This window comes from Ixodes scapularis, unplaced genomic scaffold, assembly GCF_016920785.2.
Source record: "Ixodes scapularis isolate PalLabHiFi unplaced genomic scaffold, ASM1692078v2 PGA_scaffold13__105_contigs__length_92229423, whole genome shotgun sequence".
Taxonomy (NCBI): domain Eukaryota; kingdom Metazoa; phylum Arthropoda; class Arachnida; order Ixodida; family Ixodidae; genus Ixodes; species Ixodes scapularis.
In genome coordinates, this window is record NW_024609839.1 from 79,097,856 (window position 1) to 79,112,917 (window position 15,062).

Consider the following 15,062-nt stretch of genomic DNA (forward strand, 5'->3'; position numbering starts at 1 on the left):
TCCGCCCTTATTAGTAATCAAACCTCAGTTCTCATAAGTTATTGGTTTTTGAACTCTCGATACTCAATGTACGCAAGTGCTAACGCTGATTCCTGTTCCTCTAAAACCTTTTTAGGCACGCCGACGGTAAAAAATATTCAAAACGTGTTACAAAATCAACTACAGAAGTTGTGCGCATAATGATGTAATGCAATTGCATGGAAGACACTTTACGGAGCAAGGCAACTTGCAAGAGACGCGGTGAAACGCGACGAAAAACACGAATTCAACGCATCCGCCAAGGCGCGGACGGGAGAGCGGAGCAACAAGTTGAAGCAACCTAATGGCGGCCGCATCACGTGATTCCAAGATGGCAGCGCCCATGCGGCGGAGGGTGAAAAGGTCTATAGCGTCCACAAGGTTCGAGCTATTCATACAGAAAGTGTCCACTTAATAAAGGTGGTCGCACGGACATCTTTCATTCAGCCAGGCTGCCGGTCATGGCCACTAGTCGTGGGCAGCTTGTGACGGGCTTCTTGCTAGGCCTTGCCTGTCAAGTACGGCTGCTCAAGTACTGGCACTTGTAAGGCCAAAGCAAGTTCGTAGGCATCTTAAAATTATAAGCACACTTATTTAGTAAAAATGTTACATAAAAACATATTTGCACTATTTGTAGCATCCGAGGATTTAACAAAAAAAAAAAGTTTCTAAAAGAGTTTGTGTTCAAGCTGTCAGGCAGAATAAATTGATCCTGTTTCGTTCTGGTTTTGTTATTGACGTTTGCAGATGTAACATATATCCGAATATAAATTTTTTTTTGAAAAATAGTCTCCATGTAGCAAGTAAAAAAAATTAATTCGAGCAAACATTTTTCTGGTACGGGCACAAGATTCGCATAGGATTTCAGTAGGGAGAGATGATTTAGAATTAGATCAATGGCGATTGAAAATGAATCGGACAGCTTTACTTTGTATGCGCTCTATTTTGTGCATGTTTTGTTGCGTAAATGGTTCGTAAACTGGGCTTCCATGTTCAATCGTTAGTAATATTGCCGCGTGCATCACCGAAAAGGAATGCTTATACATACATCTAGAAGATTAGTGTTTATTCTTATCCCGATTGTAAAAGATAAGGAGGTCAGAATAACCTCGCCTAGTCAGTCTCGCCCTAGCTCACTCCCGAACTTCCCAAGTCAAATGTTTGACATACCGAGTGTAGTAAAAAAGGAACCGAGCGCGGTCCTCGTTTATTAATTTAATCTTAGATAAAGCGTTAAAATCTCAGATAAAGCGCGTTAAATTAAGATCTTAGCCACGACCATCCGCGTGATCATGCCACGACCATCCGCGTGATCTATAGCCAAGACCGTCCGCATTACCTCAACCAAAATCATCTAAAAAAAAAGTATGACGCACTGCACGCTGCAGTGCGTCATACTTCGCTGGGAAGGCTTACTAAAACCGCGCAGTACAAGTTCACCAAAGCTACAGGCGAGAGAGCATTTGCCAACCTGTTCAAGAGGATGGAGGGAAGGAACAGGAGAGAAGGGCCAGAATTCCCCTTTCCTCCTTTCCCTCCTCTTGAACAGGTCGGGATACACTCTCGCCCCTGTAGCTTTGGCTGAACTGCACGGTTTTTAGTTTCATAGGGCGTCGGGGAAAAAAAAGAAAAAGAACGGTCTATCTGCCATTTCTGACATTCAGCAGATTATTTCGTCGTTCTGTGTTCACTGATCAAAAAACGTCCACACTTTCGCGTGGCAACACTTCTCTAGAAAGCAAGGCCAGCGCGTGGCACAAATTCGACACAAGTGCGGTGCGCGACCATTCGCTCTAAACTCGTGTCCAATCAATGGGAACACGAGTCCCCCATTGACCTCCTTTCGCAATTTAGCACCACGCGCCGCGCGTGACGAATTTCGAGCATCTTATAATCGCCGCGCGCCCAGTGAGATTGCAGCGTCTACCGATCACAACGCCAAAGAACCAATCAGAAGGCGTGAATAAACATTAACAAACCACGCCCCGTTCTTTTTTCTTTTGTTTTTGTTTTAAGCCGTCAGTGTTTACGAGAGGCGTTGTCCCGCGGTTTCCTTCGCGCTCAGCTCCAGATTTGCGCGAATGCCAGGAGCAGTTTGAGCGCCCGCTCCTTGCCGGCGTCGGCACCCTCGGGACATGTCTCGGTGGCGACCAGGCAGGCCTGAGTGGTCTTGGTCAAGTACCTGGGGGACAAAAGCAAGTATAGGAAGTATTCACTGGCGGCCATAGCTGAGTGCACGACTGCTGAGCACGTGCTGATGGCGAGCTTCTGCAGTTCTTTTGTAACGTGCATTCCGCACCCTCAAGATTGCCGGTCTTAGCAGCCTATTAATGTGGGCTCGTTCTGAGCATGCGCTCTAAACAGCACCCATAAATATGGCGCCCAGTGAATACTCCTTATTGTAGAGCGAAGCTGTTTATGGCTAGGGTTTCGTAGATTTTTCATCCACAGTGACTAAAAACTTTACGCTCGCACCGCCGCACGCGCACGCCTTCCCCGTATAAAAGATTCGAAGTAAATAACCAAAATAAAGCGTTGACGAGAGTGCGTGCAAGATGCCATTTGTTTTAGGCTTTTGCTTTAGAACAGTTACTGCTGTAGACGCTCGCACGTGCGGCGCGTGGAACCCATTCCCGGCATTCTCCTTGATGCTTTGGTAATTTGGGGGGGGGGGGGGGGGGGGGGGGCGATGTTATTAGTATTGTTTTCTTCCACGCATTCAATTTCCATTTGAAATAACAACGTGCTTTCGTTTTGGAAAACGTGGTTGTTCTCGAAAGTCATATTTCTGTCCTTTCCGATTATAAAGTAGTTTGTAGGAAAAGCAAGTGGCGCGTTACCCGGCGTATTTCTTGATGCCGGCCATCGAGTCCTTGAGGGGCAGCGTGAAGAAATCTCGGATAGCCTTCGACATGCAAGCGGTGAAGCGCTCCACGTCGTAGCATTTGTACGCCGTCACGAGAGCTGCAAATGCACGGGAAAACGAGATATGTTCATGGCTCTGCTCAACATCAGCGCGACACCTAAAAATACAGTGCACCAAAAAGAAGAAAAAAAAAATGACTGCGAGTTCATTGTACCGTAAAAACTCGTGGCAAAAAATCACGGCGAACAATACCAGGATTCCTGCAAATGACGGAGCTCAGAATTCAATTAGACCAAAACTTGGCAGTGGCCAGTCCTCTAATGCATGGAACATTTAAGAGGCGAACGTTTTAATTGGTCGAGAAGACTATGTAGTTCTGTGTACATAGGTCACGTGACATCAAGATGTATACTGTCGAGACCGGTTATAACCGAAGTCGGTTATAACGAAATAGCGGCTATTCGCGACTCCAAGTAACTATAGGTGGCGCCACTCATTTTCCAAGATGGCGGGTTTAGTGAGGGTCAGAGATGCGTGCCGCTGTTGAGCCTGTCTAGTGTGCTGGCTTCACTGAGCGAAACAAATTATTTCTGGTAATACGAGGAAGCTAATGTTTTAGGAGCGCAGGTCACCTCTTTTACCCGAAAACAAGAACGGTGTTCAGCGTAATATTTACGCAAGGATGCGCGTTTTAATTCTGCAGCGAAACCGAAACTTACCTCTATTTTGGATTTAATTTCTCGACAGATGTCTTAATTTCGGATTCTTTCATGACTCAAGATGTGTCTCACATCGTAATTATTTACTTAGAAAAGTTGTTCGCGGAAACTTTATTTTGTGACATACTGTTCGATCCAGGCTGATATTCGTCGTTGTTGAAAAGATCAATGCTGATATCTGTGCGTTCTCGCTGCCTTTTTCTCGCTCAGATAATTGCCATGGGAAATAATGACAATTATCCCAGCACAAGAACAAGAGAATAATTTCAATTTTTACAATATGTTCACGAAACGCATAAACTAATAAACGCTGCTCTCACTGCAGCAACCCAAGACGAAATCCGAGTCAGACAGCTAAAGTGTGTGTGTGTCTTTTTATAGCACCGCGTGACGCGTAGGACTTCATATTACATCCAGCGTTTAACTGTTTGTCTATCTTGATAACTATGCCAGTTTTTCATATGCTAAAAAGAAAAGAGAATTATACCTTTCTGGAAAGACTATTCTGGTTAAATAGAGTATTCTCGTGATCTTGGCGTTAATTAGAGGCATACATTGCCGCGATTTGTATTATAATAATAATATTAAAATTCGCAGATCTAAATAAGTAATTATTCAAGCTTTAATTTAATTTGTTGCTTATGATTTAATTTTAAACGCGCGAAGAAATATGACAATGAAAACTGTGCTAATTATCATCACTCGTTCCAATTGCTGCATTTTAATTACAAATAAAATAAAAATAGTCTAACATCAATGAAATCATTCTAGCTAATGTGAGAATTCCATGTAAAATTACATTAATTGTGGGTAAAGTATATTGTGATATCAAAGTCCCGACTTTTGACAATCGGCGAAACATCCAAAGTCGCCGCCAATATACTTCCAGATCAAAAGCCAAAAAGTTAAAAAAAAGCCTTTTTTTAATTACTATTTTTTTTTCATAACATTTATTTACTTTTGTATTTGCTCGCCGTCAATTTGCCCATCTCAGCCTTTCCAGTTCGAAGGAACGCCTGCCTGCTTGCACGTCTTCTCACTGCAGCACGTTTCGCTGGCGTTGGAAGCCGGTGAAACAGTAGTGAGTTTTAATATTGCGTATACGAGCGAACTCAAGCCCTGTGTATTTGCGTTAGCTTTGCGTGTTCCTCACTGCGCGTGCGCGGAGCCCGAAATTGCGGTCTTGGATGGCGCATGGCGATGAGGCGCACGCACAACGTGGGGCACGCAACTCTAACGCAAACGCACACCGGTTGCGTTTGCTTCTATGCGCAATACTAAAACTCTCCAGTAAGGTACAATGCCATACCGGCTGCAGCACTACGTTGGGACAGTGAAGAGTGTTGTTCGCATTCGGAAAAGACATTTCGCGAGCCATGATCGCGAGCAGTTCCGCCATGCCCGCTGAGCAGGAGAGTCGGGGGACCCTCACTAGAGAGCTTCCCGTTTCCGCCGCGGGAGGGCGAGCGTCGAGCTGGAGACGCGAATAGTGAAGCGATCGCGATTTCCCATTTCCTTTTGCACTTCGAGCGTTCTAACCGAAGTTAGTTATAACGAAATTGCGGATATAGCGAAGGAATTACCGATTCCCGTTGACTTCGTTATAACCGGTCTCGACAGTATAGGAGACACTAAGAGCCTAGAGCTCGCTCCTGTACCTTCTGTTATGCTCACACTTAGGGTGAAAGAGAGTATGATATCAGTATCACTCTCTTGAATGCGACAGCTTTTTATATCAGCAGCCTTGTCCTGGTGTCATTTAGACAATGTCATCCCTTATCAGCGTCTTTCAGCGAAAGCGTTGTAAAAGGAGCAAACAAAGCGACTGCTGTACTTTATTGCCGCGCAGACAACTCGCCTAAATTAACACCTTAGAGAACTCGTAGCAATTAACAGACTCCGAATTTCCCCTCTTTCTTTATTTTTCTGTTCTTGCTCCAATCACTAAAACACTACTTTATGAAGTCTGGTAGAATTTAAGAGATGCGTATATTCTAGTGGTAAATCTTCAGATACGATGACGCCAAATGATCATAGTTGTGCAATTTTGTAAATAGCCGTGGACATCGGAGTTTATTTTGGGAACAGACTCCCGAGGCATAGCCCGACAGTAATCAGAGACTAGTCTTTCCCACGAGAGTTTCCTTACCCTTGAAGACGCTTCTGTCGCTGACCGCATTGTAGGCGAGCTCGTAGCTCGACTCGACACGGGCGAGGAACTCTTTCACCGTGGCGTTGGTGCACTCTTCTGCCCAGCGGAAGCATTCGGGCCTCGCGGGGAAGGACCTGCGAGGAAAGAGTCGTGAGGGCGGGAACGTTATCTCTGGGCATCATAATTTCAATGCGCGTGACATGCTTTGGAAGAGTTACGAAGAGCAAAAACAGCGCTAAAAGTACGGAGGACAAAGAACGAGGAATACGTAGACCGAGTTCCGTTTCCCTCTTCGTAACTCTTGAGTTCCCAATGGCTGAGGCACATTCAAAGCGGCTTCACATAAGGGGACGAGATAATATGAGAGAAAAAAAAAGCGGGTTCCTAAAGTTGTTAGACATACGCGTTATGACACCTAAAACGGGTAGAGACGAATTGATAATATGCGTAACCAGATAAAACGAAATCTTAGTATCTATAAACACCCCGGTCCCGAATCAGAAACACACGACTAATAACTGTAGTACCTAAAGCATACTTGGGTAGTAATTGAATTACAGAAATTTAATTACGATAATCTATTTACTTTTTGGTAATTTGTAATTGTAATTAATTACTTTCAGCTAAGATGAATTGTAATTTAATTACGATCTAGCATCAGTAATTGCAAAATACCAGGCACAACTACTTTTGCAAGTTTTTGCGGCGTCGCCGGAACCTCTAAGCGTCGCATTATTACTTTTTTTTTTTTTTTGCCTACACTGGGGGCTGAGAGACAATCCTCTTTGGAGCCTACCTCAGTGGCGCCGCGTAGCGCCGTCTGCGGTGCGAGCAGAAAATTTCAATAGCGTAAACATGCCAAAATATTGAAAGAAAATAAATTGAGCGTCAGCTTTCAGCCGAGGTTGGCAATTCTATGTCTACGAAGTTATTTTTCGATTTTTTGCCAGTTTTTTACGTCCATCTTTCAGTACTATCTCATATTTGTATCTTTGTATTATTTTCAAGTTTATTTCTTGGTGGTTTTACTTCGGATGGTATTTGCATAAGCATTTTGGAGACTGGCCTCGCACCTGTGAATATTGTCACCAATGATTAGGGAGCCCCGATTCGGTACTTATATATTTCTGAGCCATTATAATTTCAACTCAAAGTAAATAATTTACGATAACATGATGTTTGTATGTGATTGTAGTCGTATTATCGCTCGTGGACTTTAGTTTTATATTAACACTTGTGAAATATTCATATATCAGGAATTGTCACATTTTTATTTGCCTGGCAATTAAAAGTCTGTCAACCCAATTTTTTTCTTTAGCGCTCTGGCGAATTCCAGCGAATGAACTAATTTATTATTATTTATTAGAAATATAAGAACGTAGTATTTCACTGCCCCAAACTGTCCAGCTCTTTCATGAATTTAGCGAAATTCATAAAAGGAAAGTACTATATACGTGACATTTATGCAGCGTTAAGCCTCATCAAACATTGGGGCAAGAATAAGCAAATGCGTTGCATCCTGTGCAACTCGTTTAGATTTATTTGACCCAAGTCGGGTCGCTCTCAGAAATAAGTAATTGTAAAGGAATTTTATTACATTTTAAAAGTAATTTGTAATTCTAATTAATGACTTTTCACGTAGTAGCAATTGTAACTGAAATTAAACTACTTTGGAGCAAAGTAATTGCAATTGTAATTTCATTTCATTTTGGAAGTAATTTACCTATGTATGATCTAAAGTGTAGCGGAACTGCATAATGTCATGTTTTCCATCAAGAGAAATAACTTTTGTTTTCGATTCATTCAGAACAAGAACATTAGATAATTACCACTTAGAGATGGAATACACATTGAAAGTGGCACCTTTCGTTGATGTCTGGCACTTCGGCAACTATGTAACCAAACCCCCTCCCCCCCCCCCCCCAAAAAAAAAAAAAAGAAAACGTCACAGCAAAGATTAAGAAGAGTACTTTGGCACTAACCAAGGCCTTGGAACAAAACCTTCTAAGGCCTAAGTTAGGCCCCTAGGATTGCCAAATTTGGGCAAAGTTAACTGTTTTCCATCATTAATTCCCCCTGGGGTTGATATAATTGTGACATTGTAACAAGGGACCATTCTTCACACGCGATGCGTGGATTTAATTTCGCAGATACTGAAAAAAAAAAGACAAAAAAAAAACAACAAAACAACAACAACAACAACGAAAATATATTGTTTATAGCTGGACCGGAAACGTTCAAATGCTATTTGGACACGGGCACATGCCTCGTTCCAACTCCGCCCAACGCGTCGCAGTGAAACTCAAGGAGTCGTAAGCTCTCGGTCCCACTCAAACGAGTATACCTAATCCAGTAAGTACCATGGGTCATTTAGCTTAAGGTAATAAGAAGAAAAAGAATCGAAAACTATGTGTACATGTCGTCACAGACAAATCGGTCCCTTAGTAAGAACATCAAAGAAATAATGGCGCCTTCTACATAGCCACTTTACAATGTCTCAACTTGTTATTTTGTTGTTTAATACTATTTATCGTTTATTTCTTTTATACCGAGATAACAGATAACTTTTTATAGCAAATATTACCCACCATCACCGGCCACTCACGATTCACAAACAACACTGACAGTTTCCATCAACGTTGATTTCCATTGTAGTTTTATAGCACATCAGATTTCAGCGCCCTGTCATGCAGATTTTTATCACCGGAGAAAACCCAGTACGCCATAAAGGTGATAGGAAGAAACGTTGCCGGAAGCAGGAGGCGACAGGGAAAATCCAAATGAGCATTCACACGGCTGGGTCCCATGTAGTTGAGTCGGCGGTAGCCTTTTAGTGAACGGGTTTGCGACTTCGGGAGCCTTCATGGACCAGAAGGAAGGGGAGACAAAAAGAGAAAGAAAGAAAGACAGGAAGAGAGAGAAGGTTTGCGAAAGAGAAAATACTAGAAGATACGATAGAGATACCATTCTGGCTGGCCACAATCCTTCCCCAAAATCGACAGGTCGCTCCGACGGGGTTACGGACTTCCTTGGTTTCCCGCGGGCTCGGGTGATTAGCGAACATCTGTGACGCTGCACACTTGACCTAAAACTACGTGACGTTTCATCCCCTTGTTGAAGGAAAACTGTCGTGCGAAACCAGGCCGGGACAGTCACTGCTTCGTTGCGTAGTCTGAAAAGAAGATACGGAGGACTTGGAGGACGAAGAATACCTGAGCAGAGTGTCCATTTCCTCGTCGATGTCTCCGGTCTGCATCGTAGCCAGCCGGTGCATGTTGGTGTTCATGGCCTGGAAGTAGTGCCGGGAGCAGCGAATGGTGGGCAGGACGTCGCACTCATCTCTGGCCGCGTAACCTACAGATCGGAAACACTGCGGTTGCTGATGGCATTACCTTAAAGGGAAGCTACGGAGCTTCTTGAAAAAAATGAGTTAGAAGTGAATTCTAGTGTATTTTTACCCCGTGAACCCAAATACCCAAACCATTTGCTGCGTAAGTATTGTTAAACGCGAGAAAAACGCGAAAGACAGTCGCTGTCCGTGACGTCATCGACGGCTTTTTTGGCTGCCCAAGGCTAGGGAGGCGGGGCTTCAGTCCTATTTTGAAATTGCTCGTATGGCTCTCCGGCGGGTCGCATTGAAATACAATTTTGATATCTGTTAATCTAAAGGCTAAATGAACGCAATTCAAGCGTTTTTTCTCAAATGTAGAAGTGCCCCATCTTCCCTTTAAGCGCGAAACACATGTACGACGAAACCGTCCGATCCGACGTCCGACCGCGCAATACGACGGTCGGAGGCGAGGGTTTTCAACCCTCTCCGATGCTACGAAAACCCTCTCCCCCCCAAGGTCATTCCGGCAGTCCGCACGTCGGATCGGAAGGTTTCGTCGTACATGTGTTTCGCGCTTTACTGTATGTCAGTTGTTGGTCGTCACTTATCGGGGACCGTAGTTCGGTTGTACAAAAGCCGACCACTCGACGTCGGAAATAATTTGGGAAACCTTTCCGGTACATTAGAGATGGAGTCTTAACATTTGGATAATAATTTTATATACCGCGCCAATCCACTTGACCTGATCTACATAAAAAAAAAAATTGCTTTGTTTTTTGCGAGTGTTTTTACGCGAGAACTTATCTAGAGATTGGACAAGAGGAAAAGGGAGGGGGGGGGGGGCGCTCTTTTAAGTTTAGGGGAAAAAAATGGAGAGGGAAAAAGGAAAGCTCCCGAATACAAGGTAAGAAGACATTCGTCCTGCAGCCATTTGTATTTCAAAATGTCTGCTTCCCTTTGAGAAAACATGGGGGTGAAGAAGACGCGAATCCTCGTTGAAACTTTATAATAAAGAACCTTTATTTTCAGCAATGGGAGTTATTCCTTCTCACTTAGTCTACAGCTGTTTTGTAACACCGCGCTGAAACACACGGCGCGGCGAAACAACATGAAGAAGAAGAAAAAAAAAAACTTTATACTTTTATTGCTTGAAATAAATTTTGGATTATACGTATTAATCGAATTCTGAACACAACGTTTTTTGAACTCCAACGGAATCATTGCATTCGTCCTTATATTTTCGAATTTTGATGACAGACAGGACATCATTCAGCTCTAGACACTACGTGGTTGTTTGACTGCCTATGGTAAAAGTAAATGTCACAAAAATTTCTGTCATTGTCCAAATAATATGACAAAGAAGCACGCTATCATATACAATTGCATAAATCTATGTGGACCTTTCCAAGTGTAGCTCATGTTCGCACTTCAAAGAAAACCGCCGCGGCTTACAAGTATAGTGAGTGCGGACGCCAGCAGTGAAAGAACAATAGGTGGAAACTACAGATCCCGAGAGGTGAAACATGGTTAAACGATATCATATCTCATGATGTCTCGCCCTATCCCCTTTGTACGACGACGACTGGAACACTTTTCAGACATGGGTGCATACAATCGCTTCCCGCGTGGGCAACTGGCAGTGCTACAAAAACTTCGCGACGCTGCTCGCGCGGCAAATTTTTCGCAGAATGTGTTGACTTGCGTTTCATCCAATACCCTATATATTGTGTCGGATTTTAGTTTGGAAAGGTGTACTTTTAAAATAAGCTACGGAAGGCAGAATAATGCAGTCTGTGCATGGGCTTTGATCTGGACACTTGGCAAAAAAGTGGGCGGGGAATTCGACCGCCGTGATTGGCCAGCGTAAGGTCAAGCACAGCGCCGGCCAATCATGGCCGCCGAATTTTTCGCCGACTTTTTCGCCGTTTCTAGATTAGAGCCCCAGGTGAGTTATACTGCTAGGGGGACATAAAATAGGGGGATAATAACCACGATAAGTGGAACTATTAAGTAAAGTTTTTGACAATTAACTCCTTAAGTAGTGCGGATAAAGAGATGGTTTTAATTAAAAACTTACTGTAAAAGAACTGTGACGTTCGGAATGTTTCAAATCTTGAGCAATGTGTTTATGTTCGCTACTTCAGAAGGTGATGATTATTAATTATTTGACTTAAGACGATTAGCGCCTTGTATTTTGTCCTCCTGACCTTATAACTCACCTGGATGACCGCATTTTTCAACCTTTCGCAACTACTTTCTTACATAAATCTCTTTGATTTAAAATCAAGCACCCTGTATATACACATGTCGAGTTATTTTGTTTGTTTGTCTTTGTTTTTTAAGCAAGCAAATTTAGTGGAAGAGATAAAGAGAACAAACGAGTGTTTGCTGTTACATTACATTACATATATCACATTACATTTTAATTTTATTAGAAACAATGTTAGGTTATCGACGCCATCCAGAGAAAGGAGGGGCTATTCAAAATATAGCGTCAATTATATTATTGATACTAAAGCAAGTGTGCAGGCAAGCTCGTTCAATACTAGCACGGTAACCCAAGAGCGTGGGAAAAACGAGACGGACAACACAAAGCTGTTGAGCTTCGTGTTATCTGTCCCCTTTTTCCACCGCTCCTGGGTTACCATGGAGCTTTGGAGCTTTGTGTAGTCCGTTCCGTTCTCCACCGCTCCTGGGTTACCATGTCAATTACATACATGATACGCACTTCAATTATAAGATCGGAATCAACATTTATTTCTTTGCTTTTGCTAAATTTATTTATTTCCCTGCGATTTCATTGTCGCAAATATCGACCGCCAGGCCCGACGCAGTAAAGAGCAGAACGATGCTTCGTTTCATAATAGTTTGAGGCACAGAACAAGGCTACGGGTATTAGGGTTTATAAACTTGAAATACCGTCATATTCCTTGGAAGGTAGCAGAGTTGAACTCCTTGAGAACTGAATGCTCGCGCTCCCATGTGCTTGGTCGTGTTTTAGAGGCAACAGTGTTTTTCAGACAATTGTTTTTTTGTTTTTTTTTTAACACGAGTGATTTTCCCCACAAGCAGTTATGCAGATACCGTGGATCCACAAAATCGTCCGTTCAAAGTCGTCCCTTGAAGACAATAGACCGTTCGAATGAAGGCACTCCGCGCTCAGCGCCATAGTCATTTTGTGTGTGTAGGTTGAGTGTTTTGGTCCTTTGCAACCACACGCGCGCTAAGGCTAGAAAATATAAATGCGAGACGCCGGTATTCCAACAAAGCAGGTTGATCTCTGACGTTGATTCCACACTGGTTTTGAAAACTTACAGAGCCGTAAGCGTCGATGCCCTCTTCCACTACCTGTATTGCTCTTTCCTGTTGAGTGTTGTAGTACAGGTCTTTCACGTCCACCGAAAGAGCTGTAATGGCCTGTGTTGTTTTCAAGAATTCGATCACTTCATCGGAATTGCGGACCATGTACGGATCCCCCCACGCAAACCATCACAATGTCTAACCAACTAGCCCGTATAGTCACCGAGACGTGCGAGGCGTCTGCTATTCCACAGAAGAGAGCTACCGCGCATGCCCAGAACCTGTTCTGCAGACGAGGAGACGAAGCTTGGAGTGCGCAAAAATCGGTTATGGGATTGGTCTACAGAACGGGGAAACTGAACTCTAAATTCAATCGAGGAAAAAATCTCTTTCGAAAGCCAAGCGCTTGCGCTTGCGACTCCTCTTACAGCGCTGCACAGAACTACATATTGCCAAAAAAAGCTTCTGGAACACCCACCGTTCTGAACGTGGACCGCGCAGATGAGCACGACGGCTGTCTTGAGTGCTGTGGAGATCTCCATGTCAGGCAAGTTGGACTCCCTATTCACGCATAGTTTATATATACACACGCGCTTGGAGGAAAAACAACGCTGTCCACTCGACACCGATATGAAAGTTTGATGTCTCGGCTATGCTGCCTATCGGACGATAACGGGAGACAGCTAACGCCGCGTGCTTGGGTTCCACGATCGGTCCAATCAGAAACAGCCGACCAAAACAGTCCACTAACCCGGCTCTGCCGTCGGCACGGCAAGAAATCAGTTCACCCGTGCGGTGGAGCGCTTTGTCGGCGCTAAATTGGAAGCTATATCGCGATATTATCCTTTTGTTCTGCTCTCTGATTGCAGAGCCACCGACAAAGTCCCCGTATTGAAGTGCAACAGGCTTTACGAGATTTCGTGTTGGCAGTAAAAGTGCTCTTGATAACCTGTCCAGGTCTAAAGTTGGCAGAAATCCGGGTGAGGAAAACAACAAACACGCTTAAAAAAAATAAAAGAAATATTTTTTTTATTGAAATAGGACTTACTTGATTTGAATCCGATTAATTTTATTTAAATCAGCGTAGCTAGAAAAGAGTTTCTTTTTAAATTAATATATCTATTTTAAACATAACGTACTAATTGATTCATTCGGAAGATCATTCGGAACTATCAATCAATCAACGACAAGCATGTCTATATGCCAATTAAAAACACATGCATCAAAATTCTCATTCTCCAAAAGACAGGTTTGTACTAAAAATATCGACGTCAGTAAATTGCGTGTTAAAAACATGTTGGACACGCGAAACCGGTGATGCGTTTCGTATGGAGGTCTGGTAAAATACTCTTGGATCTCTAGAGTTTTTTTTTTTTTCTAAGTGGAATGCGAAAGTGAACAGAGGTGAGGATAGTAGGGCTGTCTATCGCATTATTCTTTCTTAAGCATTACTATGCTTAAGAAAGAATTACTGTATACTTCAAAAAAGTAAATTTCAATTAATATTTTTTTTTATTGATGTAAACCCGTTACACCAGAACAAAAAACATCTTCATTTCTTCTTGTTAGTGAAAAAGCTTTATTTCTTTCTTTTTTTTTTCTCATTTTGACTTGCTTGCAATAAAGATTACTTTCCTGGGTTTTTTTTTTCTTTTTTGCATTTTGATTTGTTTGGGGAGATAATTTATGTAACTGAGGAACGAAGTGGAAGGTAGAGAGAAAGCGCAACCCCGATTTGCTCAGGAGAGCACCAGTTTCTGATTGCTGGATAAGCCTTTAATTTACATACAATGGAAATGCGCATAGAAAACTTCAAGTGATAGGCAATCGATAAAAGTAAAAAGAAAATGAGGCTCCAATTCACGATGGGAAGATGGCTGGACAGCAAAGCTCTGGCATCACCTGCAACGATTGCCCACTGCACTATAGGCTCTTTTTATGACAAACGCCACCAGGTGGTGCTCTAGTCTCTGACGTCCCAGAGAACTTCCGGTTTATAAAAAAAATAAATGAACGAAGGCCACGTTAACACCGCTGCTTGAAATGTAGATGAAACGTTTCACCACCAACTCTCCAGGTGAACGCCAAGAAGAAAAGAAAAGCGAAAGAGGTCGAAATTTGTTAAAATGTTTCGAGCATTCTTGTAAACCAACTTGCCTCCTGCAAGGTGTAATATTGTACAGCCGAAGGCCCTCGTTAAATCTCCAAATGTGTTGTCCGTGTAACGTTTATGCTTTCAAGTACTGGTGACATAAGCAAGCTCAACATGCTTGCGAAGACGGTGCGATCGGAAGTCGCTTGCGCCTTCCGATCTACCGTCTTTAAATCGGGCGGCGGCTTGCGCCCCCTAGTCAAAGCTTCTAAAATTGTTTTCTCTAGAGTAACTATATAGACTCTGCTTCCCAAGCCGAGCACATGCAGTTACTCTAGTTTTCTCGAGTAACAAGCGCCGTCTGGTGGGTTGTCTGCGAACTGCAAATGGAGGGCAGCCCTGCGTTCCTCCACCCGTCCGAACACACTGGCATCGTTCCGCTGTATCCATTGTTGCTCCTGCTTTTTTACTCGCACTACCTATGCTAAAAAAATAACGGTCAGAAATGACAAAATACGCACAGAGATTGGTGCGGGGTCGGAGCCCTCGATCGAACAATGGCGACAGCAGAAAGCAACGGTAAG

At 43.2% G+C, this 15,062-nt stretch overlaps 1 protein-coding gene across 1 annotated transcript; it reads right to left on the reverse strand.

Annotated features, from left to right (window-relative positions):
- Positions 1 to 1,982: 1,982 nt before the first annotated feature.
- LOC120839633 lies at positions 1,983 to 9,119 on the reverse strand. Its single transcript, XM_040209929.2, has 4 exons — positions 8,968 to 9,119; positions 5,753 to 5,889; positions 2,859 to 2,982; positions 1,983 to 2,200 (listed from the first exon to the last, which is right to left on the reverse strand). The coding sequence occupies exons 1-4, from the start codon at positions 9,039 to 9,041 to the stop codon at positions 2,080 to 2,082; spliced, it is 456 nt and encodes a 151-aa protein (XP_040065863.1). The 5' UTR covers positions 9,042 to 9,119; the 3' UTR covers positions 1,983 to 2,079.
- Between the last annotated feature and the right edge of the window lie 5,943 nt (positions 9,120 to 15,062).

What these genes read in the sequence shown, in the direction of transcription:
- LOC120839633 (XM_040209929.2), bottom strand. Translation starts at nt 9,041, where the DNA reads ATGAACACCAACATGCACCGGCTGGCTACGATGCAGACCGGAGACATC. An exon ending in GAAATGGACACTCTGCTCAG is followed by an intron (nt 5,890 to 8,967) that starts GTATTCTTCGTC and finishes CTTTCCTCGCAG; the next exon opens with GTCCTTCCCCGCGAGGCCCG. An exon ending in GGCATCAAGAAATACGCCGG is followed by an intron (nt 2,201 to 2,858) that starts GTAACGCGCCAC and finishes TTTGTCCCCCAG; the next exon opens with GTACTTGACCAAGACCACTC.